Source organism: Silurus meridionalis, chromosome 27 (genome assembly GCF_014805685.1).
Source record: "Silurus meridionalis isolate SWU-2019-XX chromosome 27, ASM1480568v1, whole genome shotgun sequence".
NCBI lineage: Eukaryota > Metazoa > Chordata > Actinopteri > Siluriformes > Siluridae > Silurus > Silurus meridionalis.
In genome coordinates, this window is record NC_060910.1 from 4,313,989 (window position 1) to 4,339,769 (window position 25,781).

Genomic DNA, 25,781 nt, shown 5'->3' on the forward strand with positions numbered 1-25,781 from the left:
AAAGGGGTATCAAAAAGTTTAGACTCATGGTGTAACTGGTGCTGTTCTGACCACGTGCTTCTCTTCCTGAACATGCGGCTTAAAGGTTACCGTTTTGACACCACTGCAGAGATCCAGCATGAACAGCAGAAGGTGTTTGAGACGCTTCAAAAAGACTTCCAGGACACGTTCCAGAAGTGGCAGGAACTTTGGGAGCGATGAATTGCTCCGCAAGGGGATTATTTTGAAGGTGATAGTGTGTAAACAGATCAAGTACTCTCTTGAAACTTTTTGACACCACTTCGTACCTCAGATGTTGAATTTTGGATCGGATGGTCAGAAGTTTCGATTCCTCAAAACATCAAAATGTTACTGGGCCCCTGAGCAAGGGGAAACCTTCATCCTTTAACCTTTAACTATTTAGTTGTATAAAAATGAGACAATTTTAAATTGCTCTGGATGAGAGCATCTGCCAAAATACCGTGCAGCCTAATCTACTGTTAGAGCTGCTCTTGTTTATAAAAAAAAAATAAATAAATAAATAAATAAATAAAAAACACACAAACAACTTTCTAAAAAATAATTAAACAGCATTAAATAATACAAAAAACCCAGCAATAAAAGACACAGACACACAACGTGTGACATATAAATGTTGTTTTATTATTAAGTAGATGCAAAGGTTCTTGGAATATGCAATAAAGAAAATGTGTTAAAATGGCGAACGCTTTAAGGTTCAGGCGTTGCACGATTTCGCAGGTTCACAGCAGTGAATGGAGTTCTTTTTTTTAATGTTTCGTTTTTCTTTTAGCAGCAGCGACAAAAAAGAAAGAAAACATAGAAAGAGTCCCTCAAGGTTTTTTTTCTGTCACAATAGTTGACTAGACACAGTGCTGAATAAGAAAAACAGGACACAGTGGATTCATGCATTTGCTTCCGGTTCTCCAAAAGCAAAAGAAAAAAAAGTATGGACCAGACAAGAAATCAATTCCCTCCATTACATTATTTCTAAACAAGCAACAAAAAACCTGGAAAAAACAGGACCCATATTCGAAATACATTCTTTGAAAATTCTTATACATCGTCGAATATATTGACGCAGCCTCGGAACATGTGTATATAACCAGTGTATATGCACTTTTTATGGAGGGAAACAATCCAGAGAATTGATGATAAAACAGAGATGCTTGAGAGTTTGATAAAGGGGAATTTGACACTTTGACTGGAGTCAAAAATTTGGAAAGATAAAGTAAAACAATCAAATAAATCGACAGCACAAATTTTTACAATACATAAAGTTTTTTTTATGATACAAGATTTCGCTTTGATTAACTAATCCTATGGAAGTCAGTTTCCAGCAAAAAAAAAAAAAAAAAATTCTAATTTATTCCTCGCAATTACTGCGTTTTTTCTTGCAATTTTGAGGCAAGTTGAAATTGCAAAGTTGCAATTATGTAAACTTTTTTTTTTTCCCAACATGATGGAAACTGGCTTCCATAACTAATAATGTATCATATAAATGTTTTTTTTTTTAACAAATCTCAAATATGTAACAATGAGAAATTAAAAATTAAGTAAATAAATAAAAGTGACTTTGCAACCCTTCCAAAAACAAATGAATTAAAAAAAAGCTCTAAAACTAAAAATGTGTGGGTTTGTGATTAGAACAGTATGAACACAGTGATGGTCTGGTTGTGACATTATCCAAATCCCTCGAGGAAACTCAGGGGTCTAAATAACGAAGAAAAAAAACCCAATCCCCTCTCTTTATTAGGTGGTGGGATTGGAAAGCATTTAATATGTCTCAGACCTCATGGGGGAACAATCTATTTATGTAATTGGTGTTGATTTATCAATAGTATTAAAAAACATAAGGTCTTGCCTTCAAACACTTAATAAATTCTGATTAAAATTTTTTTTTTCGCAATTCAGATATTCTTCTTTCATTCCAAATCAAATCTTCTGCACCACTGACCTGGTGTTAAAGTAACTTTAGGGTTGAAGAGAAGAAAAAGAATTGATTAGGATTTTAATGATGACCAACAAGCATTTATCTGGATTATTCCAACATATGCAGACTTTTTGTTGTCAAATGAACATAAATCCTAAGTGAAGTTGTGTAGTTGTGACTTTGCATTTTAGTTTGAGTCTATTTTATATCATGGTCAGTTTGAATGTTTAATTCTGCACAGGTACTTCCGGTCAGTTTCATCACCGCTAAACCAAGTGACTTATAACTAAACAAACTCCCATATAAACAGCTGTAACCAATAGCAACATACAGAGTGATACAGCTTTTGAAAACATTTCCCCAATGACCGCATAGAGATAAATAATGGATTTTTTTGCATTAACTAAATATGGGGAAATATGCTGATTTTGATAAATGGGTCGACATAAATTTGAAGAACTGGAGAAGGAAATGTTTAAAGGAGAAATATAACAGCTTCATTAGTAGTAGATGTGCATAACTCAAAAAACTTTTCTGCTTGTATATCTACCGTAATTTCCGGACTATAAAGCGCACCCATATATAAGCCACACCCACTGAATTTGACAAAGATTTTTATTTTAAACATAAATAAGCCGCACCTGTCTATAAGTCGCAGGTTTCCTACACTGAAACTAATGAACTTTACACAGGCTTTAATGAAAGACAGTGTCTGTTACACGGTGTAACGGGTGAAATATGTTGTGGCTCTTTTAAGAACAGAGCGGCATTTTGGGAATAAGCAAGTTAGTGAGCTCTCCCTTCACCCTGACTCAACGCGTTATAACGGCTTGTATCTAAACAGTAGCCGACCAAGAAAGTCATTGTTCACTGTCTTCCTCCTTCATTTCACAACTATTTATCTCAGGAGTTTATCATTTGGCATCGTTGTGTGTTTAAAAATCAACACCGGTGGAAGTTTTTTCTCCCGATGCCGTGCAGCTCAGAACACAGGTGAGGTGCGTTTTTTCGTTTCCGTTCAGAAATTTCATTGGTCTAATGTTATAGGGTTCAGTTTTTTGGCTTGAAGTTTGTGAAACCGGGAAAAACCCAGGAAAAATTCATAAATTAGCCGCTTCTTTGTTTAAGCCGTGGGGTTCAAAACGTGGGAAAAAAGTAGCAGCTTATAGTCCGAAAAATACGGTATATATATTATATTTAATTCAACAACTATAACCTATATCGCACTACTTTATTTTTGGATTTGATTTAGGAGAAGCAGAATTTAAGATCAACTGAGCTGTATAGAAATACTAACTAACAAAAGCAAACCTCTTTTTTATTTGTTCACGTTATTGAAAGATTTAAATCGTCGATGTGAGCAACTGAGCATGGTACAAACTGTATAATCCACGACTAGGTGTAGGTTACACCATTTTAATACACGGCATAGAGGTGAATAAGCACCTGAACAAAAGTGCATTATCTCATACATAGTGGACTCAAATAATGATGATGATGATGATGATGATGTTTGTATCAAATATAAATCGATACCGAATAAGTGAGAAATATAATCCATATTGTTAAAAATAAAATAATGCAGTAAAATTAATATAGCAGAAATATAAATAACTTTTTGTCACTTAATGCAGTGGTCCCTAACCTTTTTTGCACCACGGACCGCTTTAATGTCGGACAATATTTACACGGACCGGTCTTTAAGGAGTGGTGGATAAATACAACAAAATAAAATGATACGATCGGCATAAAAACTGGTATTTTCTAAATATAATAATAAACGTGAATCCACTGTGTTGTTGTTTGTTCATTTTGCTCGCTTGGGGGTTTGAATTTGGCAGTAATGTATTATGTGTTAGCAGCTGGAGAAGCCCCTTCAAGAAGGTAGGGGATGGAGGTAAGACATGTGACTGAGGCATCATGACATGCATCAGGAGTGAGTCATAGACAGATGTGGTGGAGAGAATCCGGTCATTTTCCAAAAAATAAAACCAAATCAGATAATAAATAAAATGAAAATAATGTATGTTCTGTTTTCTTTCTGTGGGGCCCGGTACCAATGCCGGTCTGCGGCCCGGAGGTTGGAGACCACTGCCTTAAAGGACACAGACTATATTAAAACCTGTTCTTACACTGTACTGACTGAAGATTTGCTCCACAACTTTGTCATGAAGAAAGTTTTAATGCCATAACCCAACCCTGAACTTCAGCCTGCACTCATATGACTTTACTATCTATCCAAAGGAAAACCGGGGGTCCTGTCACCACATCCTCACATCTCGGTCACTTATTATTTGTCCTCCAATAGTACACTGTATTGTACTATTGTAGTGTTTTCTTTCTCTAATATCACCACAGGAAAAGTGCTGACACTGGAGATTCCTTCCATGCACGTTACATTAACGACCCCTTAACAGAAATCTGAATTATATCAACAATTACGTTTAATTTCATTAAATAATTTCATGTTTTTGGCTGGAACACATGGAGCCATTGAAGTCCAGTTAATGAGATCTTCTGGAAGGCTGTTGCTTTATAAATGTAAATAAGATTTGAAGTCAAAAGTCATAAAAAAATAGGTTTGTGTATAGAATTTATGAACAGAAACTGGATTTATAATTTTTTTCCTTTAAACCTGACTGAGATAAATCTGAGAAAGAAAACATGCGCAAATGTATCACCACAACTTTTGATATAGCCAATGGATGACATTTGACAAAAACACTTGCTGAAATTGTAGATTTCCTCACCCAGTTACCTTCACCTCATTTTCACCTACGACTCAAACCAGACACAATATGATGACTCGCTGGAAAAGCGTTACATTATGATTCTGTTTGCAGTCCGGTTTGGTTTTAACGCACTCGTTTGGGATGACGTGATCACGTATCGATGCTGAAGCTGCCACTAATTCGGTCAGCAATCACAGAGCATGCATTGAAATCAGCCTTGAGAAAACACTGAAAAGCCTCCGATGGCGTTTGTAGTTCTCGACCAGGACACGATACGATGCTCACAGTGACCCAAAACTCAAATCTGAACCGTTTTTTAATCAACAACATTTAACAGCTAATGTGTTTACATGTGATAATATATCAGGACTTGACATCATAGGTCTTGCGCATGCATCCACAAAAGGCAGATTTGAATTCAGATGCCAAATGTGCACAACTTATTCATAAAGAAGAGAATTATTATTTTTTTGGACATGTACATACATGAGATCAAAAGTGCATTCCGGAAACCAGCAAAGAAAGAAAGAGGGGAAAAGTCATAATATCAGTGCTGATTCCAATCCCACAAATGCATTAGAAACTACCAAAGAGTGAAAACAAAAACTGAAAAAAAAAAAGACAAACTTGAGACAAACTTGAGACAGTAGCAGTTGATTCTTTTCTTTTTTTTTTGTCTCTCATTGTCGCTCCTGAAATCCGGAAATCCAAGAAACAAAACGGAGCTTTATGAACAAAACACCCTGCAATAAACAGACAAAAGAGGAGAGGACAATTAAAACAAGGTTCATCTGGAATGCAAAGATTTTGAAGAGACTTGTCTCACGGAACAAACACGTTGGTATACGCTAATTAGCGTGTTGCGAGCGCAGCTCTCTCAAAGAGTGCCGGGTGAACAGGCTCTTATCGGCGCTAGCACAAGCGAACGAGCTGCCGTAAAGGAGCCACTCGCTCAGCACTAATCCTGTTACAGCACAGTTCTACTTGACAGCACTGTTCTCCATCACAGTTTCTATAGTTACGGTTAACACGCTGGCTTCTGAGGTAGCTGCGCTAATGTCGAGAGCAAAGAGCACTCCTGCTGAAAAGGCATTCCGATTCTTCTGGCAAAAAAACAACAACTTAGAAACATAAGAAATGCCTGTTTATAAGGCAATCAGTAGGGGTGTAACGGTACATGTACATACCGAAATATACCGAAAACATACACAACAATGCCAGGACTAGATTTAGTACCGGAAATAAGATTTGTTTTGCGCATGCATGAAAGCGCTAAATTGCTAGCGTTATGGATTCCTTCACGTTTTATGTTCAACTTCAATCATTTCTCTTAAACGGAAAAAATCCTGACAATTTCTTATAGCGAGGGAGTAAATCTGTATTACCCAAATGAGGTCTGACAAATGTAAACTATTTAATTACATTTTTCCATTTATTTGATTTTATTTAATCAATTTAATTTGTGCCAATTTAATTGATTACTCAAAAAGGTGTATTGCATTAATTTAATGTATTATAATTTGGTTTTATAAAATAATTATAATTTATTTTTTTTTAAATATAAATTATAATAAAAATATAATAATGTAATAAAAAATGATATTATTTAATATATTATTTGACCAAGCAGGCATTTTATTTTAAATTGTTTTAAAAATATAAACTGTTCAAATGTGAATGATCAGAAATATTAATAATAATAAACTGCGTACATAAAAAAACTACAAGTAATTTTATGTTTTTGCATTTCTTCCCCCCCGAACTGTACCGAAATGTGACTTAGAAGCTGAGGTACGTACTGAAAAGTGAATTTTGTCTACCGGTAAACCCCTAATATCAGTGGAAAAAAAATCAATGGAAAATGCTAGTTGTGAAAACTTTAGGTAAACTTAGGCAACTTTAGGCAACTGAGAAAAGGATAAAACTTGCACAAGCGAGTGAGCTACTGAATAAATCTAGCTTTTGCAGAATGATTTAGAATTTTGCAAATGACAAATTTGTCAGGAATATGATATCAGGAATATAATCCTCTCCCTCAGATATCTTGGAAAAGTACTAGGAAAATATCACAACATTTATAATTCCACTATAATGACACTTCGTTGCAACTAACGCTGAACTTTCAAGTGCATTATTTCAACCACATCAACATGCTTTTACAAAAAGATATTTAACTAAATAAAAAAAAAGGAGGAAACACTCACTCATCTGTGTCTTTCTTACTCTCTTCAATGTACGCGATGGACTCTGACCTCAGCCGGTTCGTCACCTCGTAGGTACGCAGAGTAACGCCAAAAATGTCTTCATGGTAACGATTTTCATCCTGCGTCAATGTGCAGACAGAAAAATATGTCACACGCACAACAAAAATATTTTTCATTTTCCTTACATAATCGAAAGCCCTTACAAAACTTATTTGCTAGTTCAAAGGAGAGTAAGGGCAAAATAAAACTCGAAATGAGGGGAAGATTAAACTAGAAATTCTCTGATTAAACAGAGTCTCCATCTGAGATTACATAATCAATCTTGTGTATAAAAAAAGACTTGAAGCCGCTAATGATTTATGTCTTGCAGTCTACTTACTAAGTTTTACGTAATGAAAAGTAATGTAATTGTGCAAAAAAAATTTTTTATGAAAAATTATGTTAAGCAGTTTAATTATTAAGAGCAAAGAGGCCACACTGAAGTTCACCAACACTGACCAACATAAAGGTAAACACCTCCTTTACTGAGACTAACCTACACAGAGGCCACACCTCCTTTACTGGGACTAACCTACACACACCACCTTTACTGGGACTAACCTACACACACCACCTTTACTGGGACTAACCTACACAGAAGCCACATCTCTTCCACCAGCACAAATCTTCTTTACTGTAGCTTGCTAATACAGAGACTACATCTCTGGAACCAATCAACACAAGGCCACAAATGTGAATCTGTCACTGAAAAAACAATTAGAACACAGGCCTCAATACACATACAGTGGAACCTCGGAGCTCGCGGCCTCAGCGCTCGCGACCTCGCATGCTCGCGACTTTCACTCCGAACAGCTACTCTCATTCAGATCGGCTCGTGAGCAACCGCGAGCTGCTTAAAACGCTAGTTTTAACATTTCTAATTAAGGTATATCTCATTAAAACACACTTCAGCATACTATATAAAGTGAGTACCCATTACTGTATTTACTGTATTGTACTGTATTTTCTGTACTTCTCTACTGCATACTTTACTGTACCTGTACTTTATTTTTTTTAATTAAGCATTGTAATTGCTGTTAATTTACATAAAGTATTGTTAAAATAGTCTAATAATTAAGTGTTATGGAGTGAAATAGTGTTATTTACTCATTTAAATCGATTTCGAATAGTGTTCTTTGGGTTTTTACTGGGTTGGAAGGGGCGTATCAAAAGGTCGCGAAAATTCGGAACTCGTGACCGGTTGTGGTCCCTAACCCTCGCGAGCTCCGAGGTTCCACTGTATACATATAATATATAATTTCAAAGTAATCTTTATTTGTCTTTTCTGAGTTGAAGGTCAGAAATTATGCATTATAACCTCAATAAGTCAAATAAAGCATAGCTGGCATAAAAGCCAGACCTTCATTGCTCAAACAATTGCAAGTGCAGCAATGTTGTCAGGTCTGAGCCAGAGAGGTGCATTTTAACACCCGAATGGTAAAGTGCTTTAATTAAATATCAATTGTTCACTACGCACATACATAACTATTTTCACTGCGTTCATGTGGGGCTAATTATAGCATGTGGATAGAAGAAATGCTAATACATATAATACAATTTCACTGGACAATGAAATATTAATAAAGCTAAGTAATTCAAAGCGGGTCTGACCCTTAGCTTGCTGATGTAGAACCCTGCATCCTCCAAAGTCATGTTGCCATGTAGTTTGATGATCTGCTGGACAGTCTTCAGCACGTCTCCAGCCATAGTCACATCCCCACACACATAAATATGTCCCCCTTCCTCTTTCAAATATCGATACACAGTCTCAGACAATTGCTCCCGAAGGACGTCCTGAACATATTTCTGTGAAAGACAAAAACAGATGTGAAGATAGAATAGTAGACAGATGGTAATGAGAAACTAGAAAAGTGTCCATGTTCGTGGAAATGCGGTTTACATTACAACAAAAGAACTTTTGCAGCGTCACTGTTCCCATTCCACACTTTTATGCTGTGAATGAGACACCTGCGTTTTCTATTCGGCTGCGTTTCATGGTGTCGTTTTCTTCAAAGCGCGCCCATGTTTTTCACAATATATAAAACTTGCCTGTTATACAAGGACACACTGTGTTCCAGTATGAAGAGTAAGCAGCATTTGAAAAACATCTCATTTACTACCCTTACAAGATCCATTAGTCTGACTAAATATAAGGAACGTATTGTGGATGGATCTCACTTCACTGTTGCTGATCCCATAATAATTTGTAAAGCAGTAGGGGTTCAACAAACATCGCATTCCAAACCGTCACTCCAGCTGAGGAGTAGGTCTACAAATATATATGAATTGCAGACTTTCTAGATTGTTTACTTGGGTGAGTCTGCAGATTGCTGCTCTAATCTAATTGAATAAACTTTGCAGTATATTTCATGATCTAAATGTTGCAAAATTATTCTCATTATTTGTTCATATGTTAACCTTGGGTCTTCCAGGCTCCCGTGAGTACGCAGTGTAGAGTTCTTTAAACACTTCCTTGTTCTTGGCCTGGATGGTCTCCTCCTTGTAGATGTGGTCCATTTGCGACTGTCGACACCCAAACACCAGGAGCATTGGACAAGACTTAATGCCTGTTTCAAGAGATCCATAAAACGCTGACTCACATCATGTATACTTTGTTGAAAATGTGTCATGGGTGCGTGAAGGTATGAATTTACATTCTAGGGGTAAAACCTACCTTTATTTTCAAGGTCATAAAGTCTCTGTTGCCAGAAGCTTCTGAAGGGAGCAATGCCTGTTCCTGGTCCAATAAGGATGCAGGGGACTTTGCTGTCTTTTGGCATGCGGAAGGTTGGAGCTCTGGCACAAATAATAACAATTTAAAAATTATTTAAAATGTACAAAAATGTATTTGTTGTGTTTAATTTTTTTCTGCTCATTTCCAAAATTAACAGATTGAACAGACTGTTAAAGCCATTTTCAAAATACTGCTTGGTGAAAAGTGTTAATTCAGCCGACCCTAAAATGATCTCCATCCACATTGGGTAAGTAAAAAGCACAGGTGATTTCAAAAAGACCAGGAATTGTGTCTTCAATAAAATTCAATTGGACATGTTACTGATACCGTGGAAAAGAATTTTACCCTCTGACGAAGCAGGGCACCATTTCGTCCGCCTCTAAGCTGTTGAGCCAGGATGAACACACTCCGTGGTGGATAGGACCGGCTCCGTCTGCACAGATTTAAACATATGCTTGTTTGACTGAACACCTCTCCAGCACTAATCGGATGCCTAGTGATTAAGCCAGCTGGGGTCTGACAGAGTGCATCTCAGATGGATTGGGACTGCTATAATTTAACTGGCAATTAAGCTATTATGTACATCATTTGATGTTTAAAATGCATTTAGTGAGAAGGGTGAGGAGAACGAGTGGAGGAGTGCGAGAGGTCACCTCGTAAGTGCGAGAGATGATTACCGTCTTTATTTCGATCAAATCAGTCGTAACAAATCAACTAAATGATCCCGTTTCTGCCAAAAGAGCTGCTGAAAGTAAGAAGGCCCTTGGTGTATTGCACTTCATGCAAAATTGCCAGTAATTGCTAAGTTGCAAGAACAGAAGGCTGGAGTCAGTGACAGGTTCAAATGCTTTCTAAGTGTTTAGAAGTGCCGGTTTTGGTTATGTTGGCCTAAGTGTTCTGAATTTACTTCATTCTTTTGCTTAACAGGTTTATTTCCACTTTAGAAGTTTGTACATACTGCATAAAAACGGATTATTGGTTCACTCCTTCTCATTAAATACCTAATAGGTTTGTTTTGGCTTTTTGTGTAATTCTTTGTCTTACCCCGAGTGCGGTAGGAAACCACAGCCACAGTGAGGTGAATCTCGCCTGGGTGAAGGTCTGGTGAGGAGCTGATGGAGTAGTAGCGTGGCTGAAGCAGGGGCAGTTGGGTAAGGAGAAGTGTACAGGGCACCTGGAGAGATGGAAACTCCTCCAATATCTCCACCATGGTAGGGTTATTGTACCACTTCCACTCTTCATACTCCTGTAGACCCTGCATGCACAGACACGACAGCAATTTCGCTTGAACATCATGTTTTTCAGTGTATTGAATTTTGAGAAATATTTAAATGGTACATTGAACATCCTGTACTATGCAGAATTATTGTAAGTAAATCTTAAAATGAAAACCCGCAAAATGCTGCTTGCATTAGTATTCCAACACCTTCATGAACATAAAGCTGCAACCACTAAATCTCCCTGTAGATATGGTGGTAATTATGGTATGGTCTGCATTAAGTTTTCACCAAACTTGGCATTTTGAATCTTTGGAAACATCTCAAACTTGTCATTACAACACAAAAAAATATTTAAAAAAATACAATTTACACCAATCAGGCATAACATTATGACCACCTGCCTAATATTGTGTTGGTCCCCCTTTTGCTGCTAAACAGTTCTGACCCATCAAGCATTAACTTCTTCAGCAGTCTTGGATCGGACCACACGGACCAGTCTTCGCTTCTCACGTGCATCAATGAGCCTCGGCCGCCCATGACCCTGTCGCCGGTTCACCACTGTTCCTTCCATGGAGCACTTTTGATGGATACTGACCAATGCAGACCGGAACCATCCCACAAAAGCTGCAGTTTTGGAGATGCTCTGAACCAGTCGTCTAGATGTCACAATTTGGTCTTCATCAAACTCACTCAAATCCTTACGCTCACCCATTTTTACTGATTTTAACACGTCAACTTTGAGGAAAAATTTTCACTTGCTGCCTAATAAAAATATCCACCAACTAACAGGTGCCATGATTAAGAGATCATCAGTGTTCTTCACTTCACTGGTCATAATTTTATAATGTCAATGTTTTGCCTGATCGGTGTATCTTCACTGGTCAGTATTGTTTCTTACAAGCCACACCTCCCATTCAGTCCTCAATTATGCAATTATAATTCTCAAGGGTTTGATTACCTTTGCAAGTCACTTTATTCAAATACGCCATTGTTTCCTGTTTATTACCAGTTTCCTCAGGACTTAAAAACTTTAGTCCATCTAGCCTAAATATCCACGACTGGTTCATGAAATTCCTGCTTTGTTCAGTTATGAGCTCATATGCATATAAATAAGTTCAGTGTTCACAGGTGCTTGAGCAGCGATTGTAGCTTCCATGCAGACTCGATTTTAAACACAGAGCTAAGAGGATGACCCTCCGGATTCAAATGTGGCTTGTATGCCCATCATCATCAGCCAAAAAGCCCTTGTGGTCCCCAGCTTCTGGCAATATGCCCAAAAAAGAGGGCCGACACAGCTTTTCTCAGTTGTTCTTTTGGTTTTGTAGCCAAAACATACGTGACTTCTTTGCAAAAGACTTCACATGTGATTATAAACAAGAATTTAATCTAGTTGGAATACTTAACTTTGAGGTGATATACTTAAAAAAAGCATCATTTTGAAAGTTTTTAATAATAATTTGGCTCACGTGGCAAAAATATGCAAATACATAGGTAATGTTACTAAAATAATAATATAAATATAACTTTTTATATCAAATTTTACTTTTTTATTATAAAAATTAACCAAAGTTAATTTGCTTGTTTGTTGTCAATTGCCATGTTAGCATCAAGGCTATATACATGGCAAACATTAGGTCATCAACAAATCCATACAATCTATATTACTATATAAAATATTTTTTACATGAGACAAAGAATAAAAATAATACACATTCAGGTGATACATTATAAAAAATCCCATATAAAAGTTTCCTAGCAGCATTGTAAAAACTACAATATAAATGTGTTTAAGAGTGAATGTTACCTAACATAAGACCTATGACAGCGCAGAGACATAAGGAAGGAGCTTTATCCATCAGTAGGAACCAATGTGTAAGTCTTGAGTGGCCAATTCGGCACCTAGTGTAGATGACTTGGCCATGCCTTGACTACAAAATTTTCTCTTTCGAATGCTTTACTAACTTTTGTCAAAGAAGAAATCACAGTTATGGCACGTATGATGTGCCACACCAAAAGTCAAATAGATAGATTGCGTTTTTGTTCCCTGTCAGCATGTCCAAGAGTTTCATTCATCTTACACCACAAAATTTGCCAGATTACTTTCTTTTGGAAAAAAACTAAATTGTAATATGCCATGCCTTTTAATTAGAATAGAGTGTATTGCATTTAAAGGGGTCGTCTTACTAAGTTACTGACACTGTTAAAGTGTTGGATTCACGTGCTAAACATGGCAAAAGTAAAAAAAATGCGATTTGGATATCTGACTCAGAATTTCTGTGCGATAAACACAGTCCTTTCAGGTTCAGATAAATTTCAGAAAGTTATTTTTTTTTAGTATGGCCCATTATGTCATCATGAAGGACGGATTTCCTTTTATTGCCAAAAAAAAAAAAAGCACTCACACATAGCAACCAGAGCGAGAGCACACCCATCACCTTGCTTCATTTAGTTATGGAAGTCATCACATTCCAGCCAATCAGAATTCAGACAGGCCAGTGGTATAAATAATTTACAGCACTGCAGCACATACAAGCATATAGAACATAACTACGCCATAGGCTTTAGAGCAGCTAGTGCAAATAGTGGAGAGTATGTAAAGAACACAGCAGTTTGTAAACAGCAGGACCGCTCAGGTCTTGGTTATGTTATGTGCTCTGGGGTGTCACTTAGAATCATAGAGAATTCCAGGAGAGTCTGCAACACCTGAAATAACACAGTGATTTACAAAGATACCTCTTGCAGTCCTTTGCAACAAGCATGCTGTGTGGAATGAACACACTTTTTCCTCTCCTAATCTCCATCCATTCCATCGCTTTTTGGTCTATTTCCCTATGCACCCAATTCGCCATCATTCTGTCCGTTCCTTTAGAGTCAGCTTCAGGGTGACTCAGCGGCTTGGCAGCCATTTTTAGCAACGTTGTGCCGAACTGCGAAGCCCGTTTTACAGTGGGAGGAAGCGAGAGGGAAATATTTCGGAGGCAGAAGTAAATGGCATTGACACTGAGTGACTGGCAGAAGGAAAGCGAGACAGTTGGAGGGGTAATGAACGATCCGAGTGAGAAAATTGCAGCTAATTGGAAAAGCAAAGCCGGAGTCATGCACATAGTCGCCATCGTCATCTTCAGCTGTGCATGGAGGAAATGCTGGACGATGGATGTGAATATGTTAACTAAATAAGTAAAGCTGGCAAATTAGGCTGAACATTACAAAAACACACACTCTTTTTAATAGGTTTTTGTGAGACTGAAATGTGTGGTTCATATGCATTGTGTGATCATTACTGCATGGTTGTAATGGTAGCACAAATTAAAAAAAATTTTTTTTACCTTACTGAGCACCTCTAGTCTCTTCCTCTGCTTCTCATTGGTGGCTAACAAAGCAAACTGTTGTAGAAGCAGAGGGCTGAGAGGGGTTGTGATGTCCAGGAAGTATTTAAACGCTTGATAAATGGTGCATGGAGGAATCCGACTCTCGTTAGTCCAGTTACTGATCACGCCTAAGAAAGGAGAGAAAACGATTCATGTTTAATATCGCAAGGAAGACAGATTGTACTGCTGTGAGATCACTTACATCGAGAGTGACATTGAAAGGTCAACAGAATACATGCTTTTAATGCACTTCAACAATGTGTACAACGAGGAATAGGAGATCGTGCCTGTGCCTGCCCTTTGTATATCTGTCTAGACGGCATTTAATTATTTAATAGATCAACACAAAATGTGCAACTGACCTCCTGCATCTGGACGGTGCTACATGCTGAGAAGCTGAGATAATTATACTGCTTATGGATGTCTTTTTAAACCTACTGGCAGGTTGCATTTAAAGTGTCTCAGCTACTTAATTCTTTAAATGGGACTAAAGGTGAACAATATAATGTCCCTCAGAGGACCCCAATAACCAGGGAACAAGAACAGACAGACAGACAGACAGACAGACAGACAGACAGATAGATAGATAGATGCACACACAAGGCCTACCAGAAGTTTGGAAACACCTAGTCTTTTATCACTTTTGATGCACATGCATGTTCCACTTGTTTATATTCAGCAAACTACGTAAAATTGCAATATCAAAAAAACAACACAGGAGCTAGACAATGAATGACTGGAAGAAAGTTCTATGGACAGATGAGTCCATTTTTGACATTATTTGCTCTAACAGAGGAACTTGTGTAAGACTGAAAACAGGAAAGATGTTTGTTTGGTCAAAATAAATCTATTTAATTAATAAGTCTGTTCCACGTGTCACTCAAAACCATAATAGACTAGGTGTTTCCATACTTTTAACAATGTCTGACAACTTTTGAAATCTGAATACACACAATCAACACTGAGGCAGATACAAGGTCATTATTGTTATTTTTCCATTCCTGTTCTTCCAGTCATGTTTTCCTCCTTACACAAGTGAACACAAATGTGCCTGAGTGTAGAAATCCCGACATGCTGAGAGGCTGAGATAATTACACTCTTTATTCATTTATTATTTAACCTACTGGCAGAATACAATTCCAGGTTGCATTTACAGCATCTCTGCTTCTCAATTCTGGAAATACTAGATGATGTGAGAAAAACTATTACATGGTCTGATGGGTGATGATTTTGCTTTCTTAATTGGTATATTAAAGTGCAAAGGCTAATGTTAGTCTTTCTCTATATATCTATCCATGTAAAAAAAAATGACAATCATCTAATCTTATTCTGTATAAAGTGACCAATTTCTCATTAGATTACAATGAATATGTTAATACTTTGTAGTTTCTCATAAAATACCTGGTAACAGTTCTTAAATAAATGTTTCATATATTCTTCATCTCCTTTCGGCTTCTCCCATTAGGGGGCGCCACAGCGGATCATCCGTCTCCATACCCCCCTGTCCTGTAAATCTGCCTCTTTCAACCCAACTACCTGCATGTCTTCCCTCACCACATCCATAAACCTCCTCATTGGTCTTCCTCTTTTCCTCCTTCCTGGTGGCTCCATCCTCAGCATTCTCCTACTGATATACCCCATGTCCCTCCTCTGCACATGTCCAAACCATCTCAATCTCACCTCCCTCACCTTGTCTCCAAAACGTCCTACATGCGCTGTTCCTCTAATAAACTCTTTCCTAATCCTGTCCATCATCGTCACTCCCAACGAAAACCTCAACATCTTCAGCTCTGCTACCTCCAGCTCCACCTCCTGTCTTTTACTCAATACCACTGTCTCTAAACCATACATCATCTCAGGTCTCACCACAGTCCTATAAACTTTCCTTTCACTCTTGCAGATACTCTTATATCACAAATCACTCCTGCTATCACTCTTCTCCACCCACTTCACCCTGCCTGCACTTTACTTCTTTAACACTTTCCATTACTTTGCACTGTTGACCCCAGGTACCTGAACTCCTCCACCTTCTCCACCTCTTCTCCCTGCAACCAGACCACTCCACTGCCCTCCTCTCTTTAACACACACTTATTCTTGGACTCATATAATAATAATAATAATAATAATAATAATAATATTATTATTATTATTATTATTATTATTATTATATCATTGTTCAGGATTATTTCATCACCTCTTCACTTTGTATCCTCAGACTAAAAGACTTGCTCTTATTGTCAATGCGATGATGAAAGTTCTATGTTCTTACCCAATGCTGTGTTCCTCTCCTCTAGAAACTCCACCCTCACAATTTGATTGACAGGAGGAGCATCCTCTAGTTTGTCAATCAGAGCAGTTACCAGGTCTTCTTTGTTGCCAGGGAAGATGCCCAGATGATCTCCAGGCAGGTATCTGAGACTCTCATGGTTGTTGGCATGGAGCTGGACGTATATAGTAGATCGACTAAGAGTCAGGAAGAAACACAACAAGTGAACGGGCTAAAAGATTGGGCTAATGGGCCTTGTTTATTTTTTAGCAAGTTTTAAGTTTATTGCCATTGCGACAGATACATTGCAGTCCACAAACAATGGAATTTTTCTGCGTTTTTGTTTTATGTTGAAATAATGACATTTATTAACAAAAATATTATTATGAATTAAAAAATGAAGTAAAATGTTACAGTACAGTATTAACATTTAACTTCATTTATTAATACAAATATAATTATTAATTAAAAAGAAAGTAAAATGTTAATACAGTACAGTACTGTAAACAGAAAATAGCATTTTTTGGGGTGGTGTCCGTTTTTTACGTTTTTTTTTAATTTATAAATGGGAATTACTTTATTTACAAAAAGTACAATACACAAATAGACTTTCTAATTAAAATATATATTGTATATACATTTTGAATAGTGGTGTACGTAAATAAAAATTGCACATTGTACGAGTAATTTTGCACGCTGTGTAAATAACTGATAATGCAGTCCATACGCTTCTATCCAGATTTTCAATGGTTTTGGTAGTTTTTCTATAAAAGCTGGCAAAATATATTGCAAGGGCTAATAAATGTTTTTCGAAGAGCATTTCCAAAAAAAAAAAAAAAAAAAAGTCCAACACTAAATCTTCTAACGATGCAGCTCAGCCACTGCACTTACAGTACTGTTCCTCCTTCAGTACTTTTGTCCCAATTAAACATCTCCAAACATCCATTTAACAAAGTTTTATCATTGAAATTATCAGCTAAACAAATAAATAAACTACGAAAATTGGCAACAAAACCAATAAATATTCCATTGACTGACAATTATATTTAATCAAAGTTAATCAATTATGGTTCACAATTACATTAGTGTCCTTGTGCATTAACTGGATTTTCACAAACACCACATATTAAACTTGTTTGTACCTCAGAATGATTTATTTATTTATTTATTTTTTTAGAGCAATGTGTTTGCTGTGTTTCTAAAAATGAGAATGCTGCACTCAGAGAATAAAAATATAAGCACTGAACATAACAAAAAACGCTTCGTTCACGTCACCCCATCTCAATTCAGGGTCAGTGGAACATGGATTTCAAACGAGAACATTCAGTTCAGTGCATCAGGAAATGTGTTACGTCTTCCTTACAGCTTCCCGCTAGACACATAAAAGAGTTGTCAGTACTTTGGTTAAAAATAAATTAATTAATAAAAACACAACCTGGAATAGACACATATTTGTAGATTAATATACACACACACACCCACCCACACACTACACTCTATACTGTATGTACAAAAAGTATTTGGATAGTGAACTTTTCCAGCAATATTTATAGTTTAGGAGGCATACGCTTGTATAGGATGTGTTTGGATTTCAAAGCATTTAAATTTTCCTAATAATCCTAATCCTGGATTTTCTTGAGAAGAAAAAATAAAGGCCCAGCCAAAAATATCTATGGAAAAGTTTCAAGGAAATTAAATCTACATTTTTTGTTTGTTGCTTTTTTTTTTACCTCTAAGAACTTTATATTTATGTAATGGAAATTTCACACACACAAGCTAGACTAGGCACTTAAATTAAGTAGTGAGATCTCTGTCTGTCTGTCTGTCTGTCTGTCTGTCTGTCTGTCTGTCTGTCTGTCTGTCTGTCTGTCTGTCTGTCTGTCTGTCTGGACGGGGTAATAGATCATCCTTGAAACGTATGCAACAAACACTGTCAAAGATCAAAAATGCTGACGCAATCAGCACAGCGTTCAGGCCAAATATTCTCTCAGAGCTGAAAATATTCCTCAGGCTGTTTCTGGGAAACTTATACAACGCATAAACACAAGCAAGTAAAAGCAAGCAATAATATGGCTGTTTTTATTCTGGCTACCAATCATACTAGCAGGAGTGTAGCTGCTTAATCCTTTACATCAGGGGTCACCAACCTTTATGAAACTGAGAGCTACTTCTTAAATACTATTTAATGTAAAGGGCTACCAGTTTAATACACAGTTTGATCTGAAAAAACGAATTTGCTCAATTTACCTTTGATTGTATGTTATTATTAATAATTGATGATATTCCTCTATGTGAAGACACTGATCATGTTAATGATTTCTTATAATAATTATCAACAATGATTTAACATAGTAGGAAACATATTTTTAGAAAAGGCCCAAGGGCTACTCATGTGGTCCTTGCAGGCTACCTGGCAACCCATTTTCCATACAATTTCTTTTTCAACCTGCGTGGAGACATTCTGAAACGTGTAACAAGAAGACATCTCTGATGCAGCGTGATATGAAAGCACACCGCGCCAACACCTCGCCTCGAGGTTGAAGAGCTCGAAGCTTGATATCAAAGCGTGCGTGAAAGAAAACACGAGCCCTCGTGTCTCTTCGGTGCACACTGCATTAGTGCGCCTAATGCTTTTAAAGTGCTCCGAGATCCAAGCCTGATATCAGATCACTTACTTTGACTTGACACTCTGAAGATTCTGTCTCATCAGGAACTTGGCGTCGTACACCTTCTTCTTGTGAATGCTGTATAGAGCTGAGGAGGGGAATAGAGCGTCGGTCAACAGCCTGAAGCACACAACCACTTAAGATATTCTAAATAACTGCCCTGGTATAAAAGCAAAGCAGATTCTAAGGAAATCCATTGAAAGCTATGAAACTGATGATAACGTTTATAGCAAGTATACTGTGTTTACAAAGTACATTTAGTTGGTAAGTTCTTGTTTAACTGGTGCTTTAAAATACATTTGATATGTTTTGATCTATTAATTAATGGTTGGAACTATTTTTAATACTCTCATTGATTCCTGAGATATTGTTTTTGTGCCATGTGCAATATGAACATAAACGCAGGCCAGGGCTAGAACCTGTAAATGATTATACTGGTAGTTAAAATGCACCAAGCACCATAACTGATTTATTTACAAGCCATCATATAATCACAAGCTGGAGTGTTGTTCAAAATATTGATGGCACTGGCACTTAAATAAGCTATAAACCTTAAAAACATAGAAATAGGGGGAGTTGTATCGCAGTGGTTAAGGTGCTGGGTTACTGATCGGAAGGTCGGGGGTTCAAGCCCCAGTATCGCCAAGCTGCCACTCTTGGGGCCCTTAAGCAAGGCCCTTAACCCTCTGTGCTCCAGGGGCACCGTATCATAGCTGACCCTGCGCTCTGACACCAGTTTCTGAGCAAAGCTGGGATATGCGTAGAACGAATTTCACTGTGCTGTAATGTTTATATGACAAAGGCTAGTCTATTGTGTCTAGAAGAATTATCGGACAAATTGCCACTAATCAATCAAATGTCCAGGTAAATTGTTTTTTTGTTTTTTTTACTTTATGCTACTTAAAAAGGCACAAAAATAAAAATCTGATTGATTTGAAAAATAGATAAATAAATAAATTAGGATGATTGCTTTTGGCTTTCATTCATGCAATTTGAGTATGGAATCGCATGCTAATTGTAAGAGCATGTTGCATTACTGAAATGAAAGCATTTTCAGATTGATTTCTAGAGAGATATTTCGATTTCTAGAGAGGGTACAGGGGTATTTTTCTGTATAAGCTACTGTATAATTTAGAAATACCATAAGATTTAATATATAACAAATGATGCTGTTAGCACTGCACCACAAACGCTGCTTGTTGGTGTGTATCGAGTAGTTTAGCTTTTTAATTAAAAGCAAAAATATGTGATGTGTGTGAAGAAGAATCGCTTTGATAAACACAGAGGCTGAAGTTTACCTTGTGTTAGTGTTGGTGCTTCGGCTGTGTAGGTCATGCGGAACTTGCTCTTTTTCCAACTGCGGTCATTACTAATCAGTGAATTATTCGCCTTCTCGATGTTCACATCATCGCCGACACAAAAGACGTCACAGGCAGCCTGGAAGGAATCAAATGTTTAATGTCTAAACCATTTGCAAAGAAAAATACAATTCACATATTTGTTTATATTTTTTACCTGCCAGCAGTAACATAAGTCTTCAGAGCTTCCCATTCTTTTTTTCTTTTTTTTATTCCATCCATCTACATATTCATACATCTACAAACGGGCTTGTGAGCATCCGCCCATTCATCCATCTATCATTGTACCTACAAATCTAAATTGCGTTCATCCATCAATCAATCCAATCATCCATTCATTTTTTAATCTAATCATTCAATCATCTCTCTTTAATCCATTTACAAATCCAGCTTGCATCCATGCACCAATCCTTTCACCCCTCCATGTATTTATTTATTAATAAAGACAAAAGTCACTATGGATACGGACGTCTGCCAAATGCTATACATTTTAATGTAATCCATTCATCCAACAAACCAACAAGCATTGATCTGTCCATCCATCTATCCATCCATCAATTCTTTACCCTTGTCAAAAAATGTTACTCCTAATTCCCAATGTTTTCTATCAGATTTCCAATCAGTTTGTTTTCTATCTTAGAATTCATGAGGATTCTTTTTGTTATTGGTTCTAACTTTCTAGAGGACTTTCTACACGCAACATTTTCTTCTTCATAGAATATTTGAAGTTTTTCCTGAAGGAACAATTTGAAAAACTACTACCATGTACCAAAAAATTTCAGATAAATGATAAGATATCTGTCTGATGCATCGGTTTTAAAAAGTGCTCATTGGACACGATTTGTATCGCGATGAATTTTTTTTTTTTTTTTTTTAACATATTTGCATCGGTAAAAAGCGATTTTTTTAAATAAATCTTCATTAGTAGATGCACTTTACATTTATTATTAGAAAAGTAACCAATAATTTGTCAATATGATGCATCACAACATTAAAGAGCTGAAAGTTCCATAGAATACAGATTAACATGGCAGAGGTAGAGCTGCATCTTCCTTGGTTTTACTTCATCTTTTTTCTTTTTTGCACTACAAAAGCGGGTTTGTGAATGGGCCGTGCATTAGACGTTAATTAATTTACTGTCTATCTGAAGCAAAGTAATAAGTGAACTATCAGTACTACATTGAATTGCATCGAGTCATATTTACTGCTAAATCGTATTGTGAGGAATCGAATGGAAATCGGATCGTATTGCATCGTAATGGGGTGAATTGTATCGCATCGCATCAGTAGCTGCTTCATATGTATCTTTAAATGTATCGTAACGTTGGCTATACATCCAGATGCAAATCTCAGTGGCCTCAGTTATGGAGATGTAGATCCCTATATAAGGGGGTCACATAGTAATTTTCTTACAAAGCATCTTACATAATAAAAAAAAAGAGCTTTATATATGAGCAGCAGAGTTTCTGGAACTGCGTGAGCCATCACTGATTACAAAAAATATAATCATACCACTATGATGCCATCAGGGCATGTTCATTGATTTCAAGTACCTTGAAGACCTTCTTGGCCCAGGTTCTGAAGGCCTCCTCTTGGCCACACAGTTCATCTCCCTCGCCCATGCGGAGTATACGCTCTCCTCCAAGCTCCTCAAACAGCGTGTCCACAGCGTGGGCAAACGCACAGAAGTGTGGGTAGGCCCGCGAGCCAAGGCCAAACACTGAGAACCTATCAGAGACATTTAGAAAGAGAAACACCGACATGCTAAAGTGTGGGCAGGCCCTGAAGCTCCAAGGCCTGAAACAGAGAAGCTACAGGAGAGGGATATGCACATAAACACAAGAGTGAGAGGTTTGCTGGCCTGAAACCTGGAACAAACCTACTTAAAACACACATATAAAGAGTGTGGGTGTAGCCAAGGCTGAGGATTTGGAAACAAAAACACACAATACTGAGGACCCAAACTACAATTTTTTTACATTTGCACTTAACTATTTTTGGTGTTTTGGAATACCTGACGTTAGCGAGCGGCCCAGTGCTTTCAAAGTGCGCTTTATGCTCAGGTTCATCGCTGGAGGACTTCCGGGTGTCCGAGTATGAAGAGACGCTGTTGAAACGCACCTTGTAGCTCCTTTGAAAGAGCAAATAGTAAATACACACAAAATTCTTTCCTGGATGTAAAACAAAGTTGGACAGCAACAATTCACAAGGTTAGATTTTTAGTTGAGAAATAAGGCCTTTGCACAAAACATGTTCCACCTACTGGAGAAAATGTTTTTCTCTACAGCCGTACAGCAGATTTAAAGTCAAAAATTCAATCCCAAAATTCCCAAAATCCGACTAAAAATCTGGTTTGAAACTCTATTGTGACACACAGGAACAAAAATCCCAAACCCACAACTCACAGCCTGCTTTTGGTGTTTTATAACTGCTGCATGAATATGTGTGTGTGTGTGTGTGTGTGTGTGTGTGTGTTTGTGTATAAATGGACACTGCACAAATTAATGACGGCAAAGCTATCGGGTGGGAGGAAGAGAAGAGAACCACTTGTGTGTGTTTAAACACACAAACACACACACACACACATACACAAACACACATACACAAACACACACACACACACGTGCACACAGAAAACACACGCACTTACTTTCTCTCTGTGCTGGTGGTTGGATGTCTCATCTCCATCAATGCCGTACCAAATTTCTGCATTAGGTAAACAAAACAGAGGGAGATAGGGAGAGAGAGTGAGAGAAAAAGAGAGGGGAGGATGTAGACAGAAAGAAATAATGAAAGAGAGAGAAAGAAAGAAAGAAAGAAAGAAAGAACAAAGCCAGAGAGTGTAAGAAAAAAACAAAGAGAAAAGGAGAGAGGCGGTAAGACAGATTATACGCCAGAAAACAGACAGATGCAGAGATGTAGCAAGAAAGAAAGAAAGAAAGAAAGAAAGAAAGAAAGAGCCACAGAGTGGTAGAAAGAAAAGAAGGAGGAAATTGGGAGAGAGATGAAGGAGACAGATAGAAAAAGAGAAACGATTTAAGGCAGAACGACAAAGATTGAGAGCCAGTAAAAGATAGACAGACAAACCAAGAAAGAAAGAAAGAGAGAGAGAGAGAGAGAGAGAGAGAGAGAGAGAGAGAGAGAGATATTAAATGTTGTATTTTTAGTACTGTAGAGGCAAAGTATTATTCCCAGCAATTACAGATATAGAAAGGAAATAGTATTCTCTCACCTCTCCATTCTCAGGTGGGTCTCCGTTACCAAATGTACTGGTGACCACCAGAACCAACGTCTCGTGCTCCAAATGCACAACATCGTACTCTTCCATCGACATGACCTGTAAATACACAGTTACAATGTTAAGCACACACTTTATCCCTCAGCAATAACACACACACACACACACACCTGGCCTAACACACAACATGGAACACATTTGGGTCTCCTAATTCTCATGAAGGGAAAATGCCATTCTACAGGATGCAAAAACATCACATGGAAGAACCACATACGGATGGAAAAGTCAAGTGTCCCAATACTTTTGTAAATAGAGTGTAGAAGGGATGAAGCTATGTAGTGATTGGAAAACTACACAGTAACTAAAGTAAAAACCCTTCATTTCTGCATTAATACAAACCTGTACTAACAAAATTACAAATCACAGAAGTGTATTTCCACCAAATACTTCGTCAGGAACCAATTAGATCATGTTGAGCAAAATCTGCAGAAAGGAATGAGTGTGTCCATGTTGTATACTCATATATAAAATTAATTACATGTTTTATCATCAATATATTCTAATTTTTGGACACCCTGTAAATCCTTTCTACATAAATATATTAATTCTTTGCTCAAAACTCAAAAATAACACAAAACTGAATTCAGAACAGATTCGAGCAGTTCTGATTCTCAGGGATTAAAGTGTTTGAGGATCTCCGCTGTGACTCAGCAACAGCAATCGTGCAAAGAACAAACATTTACTTGTTGGCTACATGTTTGGATTCAGTATTTTCCAGTCCGACTGGCATTTACATTGAGCTTACAAGTTCACGTTCTCCTCGATAGAGAAAGCGGAGAGCTTCGTACAGGTCCTTTCATGAAAAAAGATGTAGGAACATTTTACTCGCACTACAAACTAGTTACAAGGAATGGACATTCGGTGTGACCCTGACGAGGATGGTTTCCCCTTAGTGCCTGATTCCATTTAAGGTTTCTTCTGAAGACCATCTCTGAGTTTTTCTTTGATGCTGTCATCACTGGCTCACTCTTTTGGCATAAACTTATACGCACATATACATTCATATTTTCTCAATATAACGAAATTACACCATTTTTTAATTATTATTTATTTGTCCTAAACTTGTCACATGCTGTTGCATACTGGCCCTGAAGGAATGTCATTTCATTACGAAAGTCTAGCGATATGGATTCTTTTGCGTTTATTGTGCAGATTCAGCTATTTCTCTGAAGGAGAAATTCCTGACAATTCCGCGTATCGAGGGAGTGAATGATTGAAGGATTTAAGTAATTAATTCATTGATGAATAAATGAACTGAAAATAAATAAATAACTGCAGACATTTATTAAAGTATGCTGAGATAAGTAGAACAAATAAGTAGAAAATATTTATCATTTTCTTAAAATTACACATGTACACATCCGTATTACCCAAATGGGGTCTAACAAATGAAATATATTGAAAAATTTTATTCATTGATTTATATCAATTAAATTTGTGCTAATTGAATCGATTACTCGATTTAATCAATATAATATAATAAAACAAATTATATATTAGATTTTTTATTGAAACCAAGCAGGCATTTTGTTTAACAGTTTACACATTATATTTTTTTAACTATTTTAATGTTCACAAATGTTTATAAAAAAAATTAATAAAATTTTATGTTTTGCATTTCTTTCCCCTACTGTAACTGTACCGAAATTAAACCGAGGTGTGGCATGTACCGAACCGTGGATTGTGTGTACCGCCTCTAGAGTAATACAGTAAAACACAGACACATTATATATATATATATATATATATATATATATATATATATATATATATATACACACACACACACACACACACACACACAGTACAGACCAAAAGTTTGGACACACCTTCTCATTCAAAGAGTTTTCTTTATTTTCATGACTATGAAAATTGTAGATTCACACTGAAGCATCAAAACTATGAATTACACATGTGGAATTATATATGGAATTATATACATAACAAAAAGTGAACTGAAAATAT

At 36.9% G+C, this 25,781-nt stretch overlaps 1 protein-coding gene across 1 annotated transcript in view; it reads right to left on the minus strand.

Annotated features, from left to right (window-relative positions):
• Positions 1 to 4,960: 4,960 nt before the first annotated feature.
• The window catches only part of nos1 (nitric oxide synthase 1 (neuronal)), a 54,494-nt gene continuing 33,673 nt past the window's right edge, over positions 4,961 to 25,781 (minus strand). Inside the window, exons 15-29 of the mRNA XM_046842102.1 lie at positions 23,751 to 23,855; positions 23,169 to 23,224; positions 22,533 to 22,649; positions 22,072 to 22,246; positions 20,459 to 20,597; positions 19,170 to 19,248; positions 16,498 to 16,691; positions 14,186 to 14,355; positions 10,684 to 10,894; positions 9,985 to 10,072; positions 9,580 to 9,701; positions 9,324 to 9,472; positions 8,517 to 8,711; positions 6,867 to 6,985; positions 4,961 to 5,405 (exon numbers count right to left, since the gene is read on the minus strand). Of these exons, the coding sequence (XP_046698058.1) occupies positions 5,390 to 5,405; positions 6,867 to 6,985; positions 8,517 to 8,711; positions 9,324 to 9,472; positions 9,580 to 9,701; positions 9,985 to 10,072; positions 10,684 to 10,894; positions 14,186 to 14,355; positions 16,498 to 16,691; positions 19,170 to 19,248; positions 20,459 to 20,597; positions 22,072 to 22,246; positions 22,533 to 22,649; positions 23,169 to 23,224; positions 23,751 to 23,855 (1,935 nt within the window). The 3' untranslated portion in view covers positions 4,961 to 5,389. The remainder of the gene's footprint in view (positions 5,406 to 6,866; positions 6,986 to 8,516; positions 8,712 to 9,323; positions 9,473 to 9,579; positions 9,702 to 9,984; positions 10,073 to 10,683; positions 10,895 to 14,185; positions 14,356 to 16,497; positions 16,692 to 19,169; positions 19,249 to 20,458; positions 20,598 to 22,071; positions 22,247 to 22,532; positions 22,650 to 23,168; positions 23,225 to 23,750; positions 23,856 to 25,781) is intronic.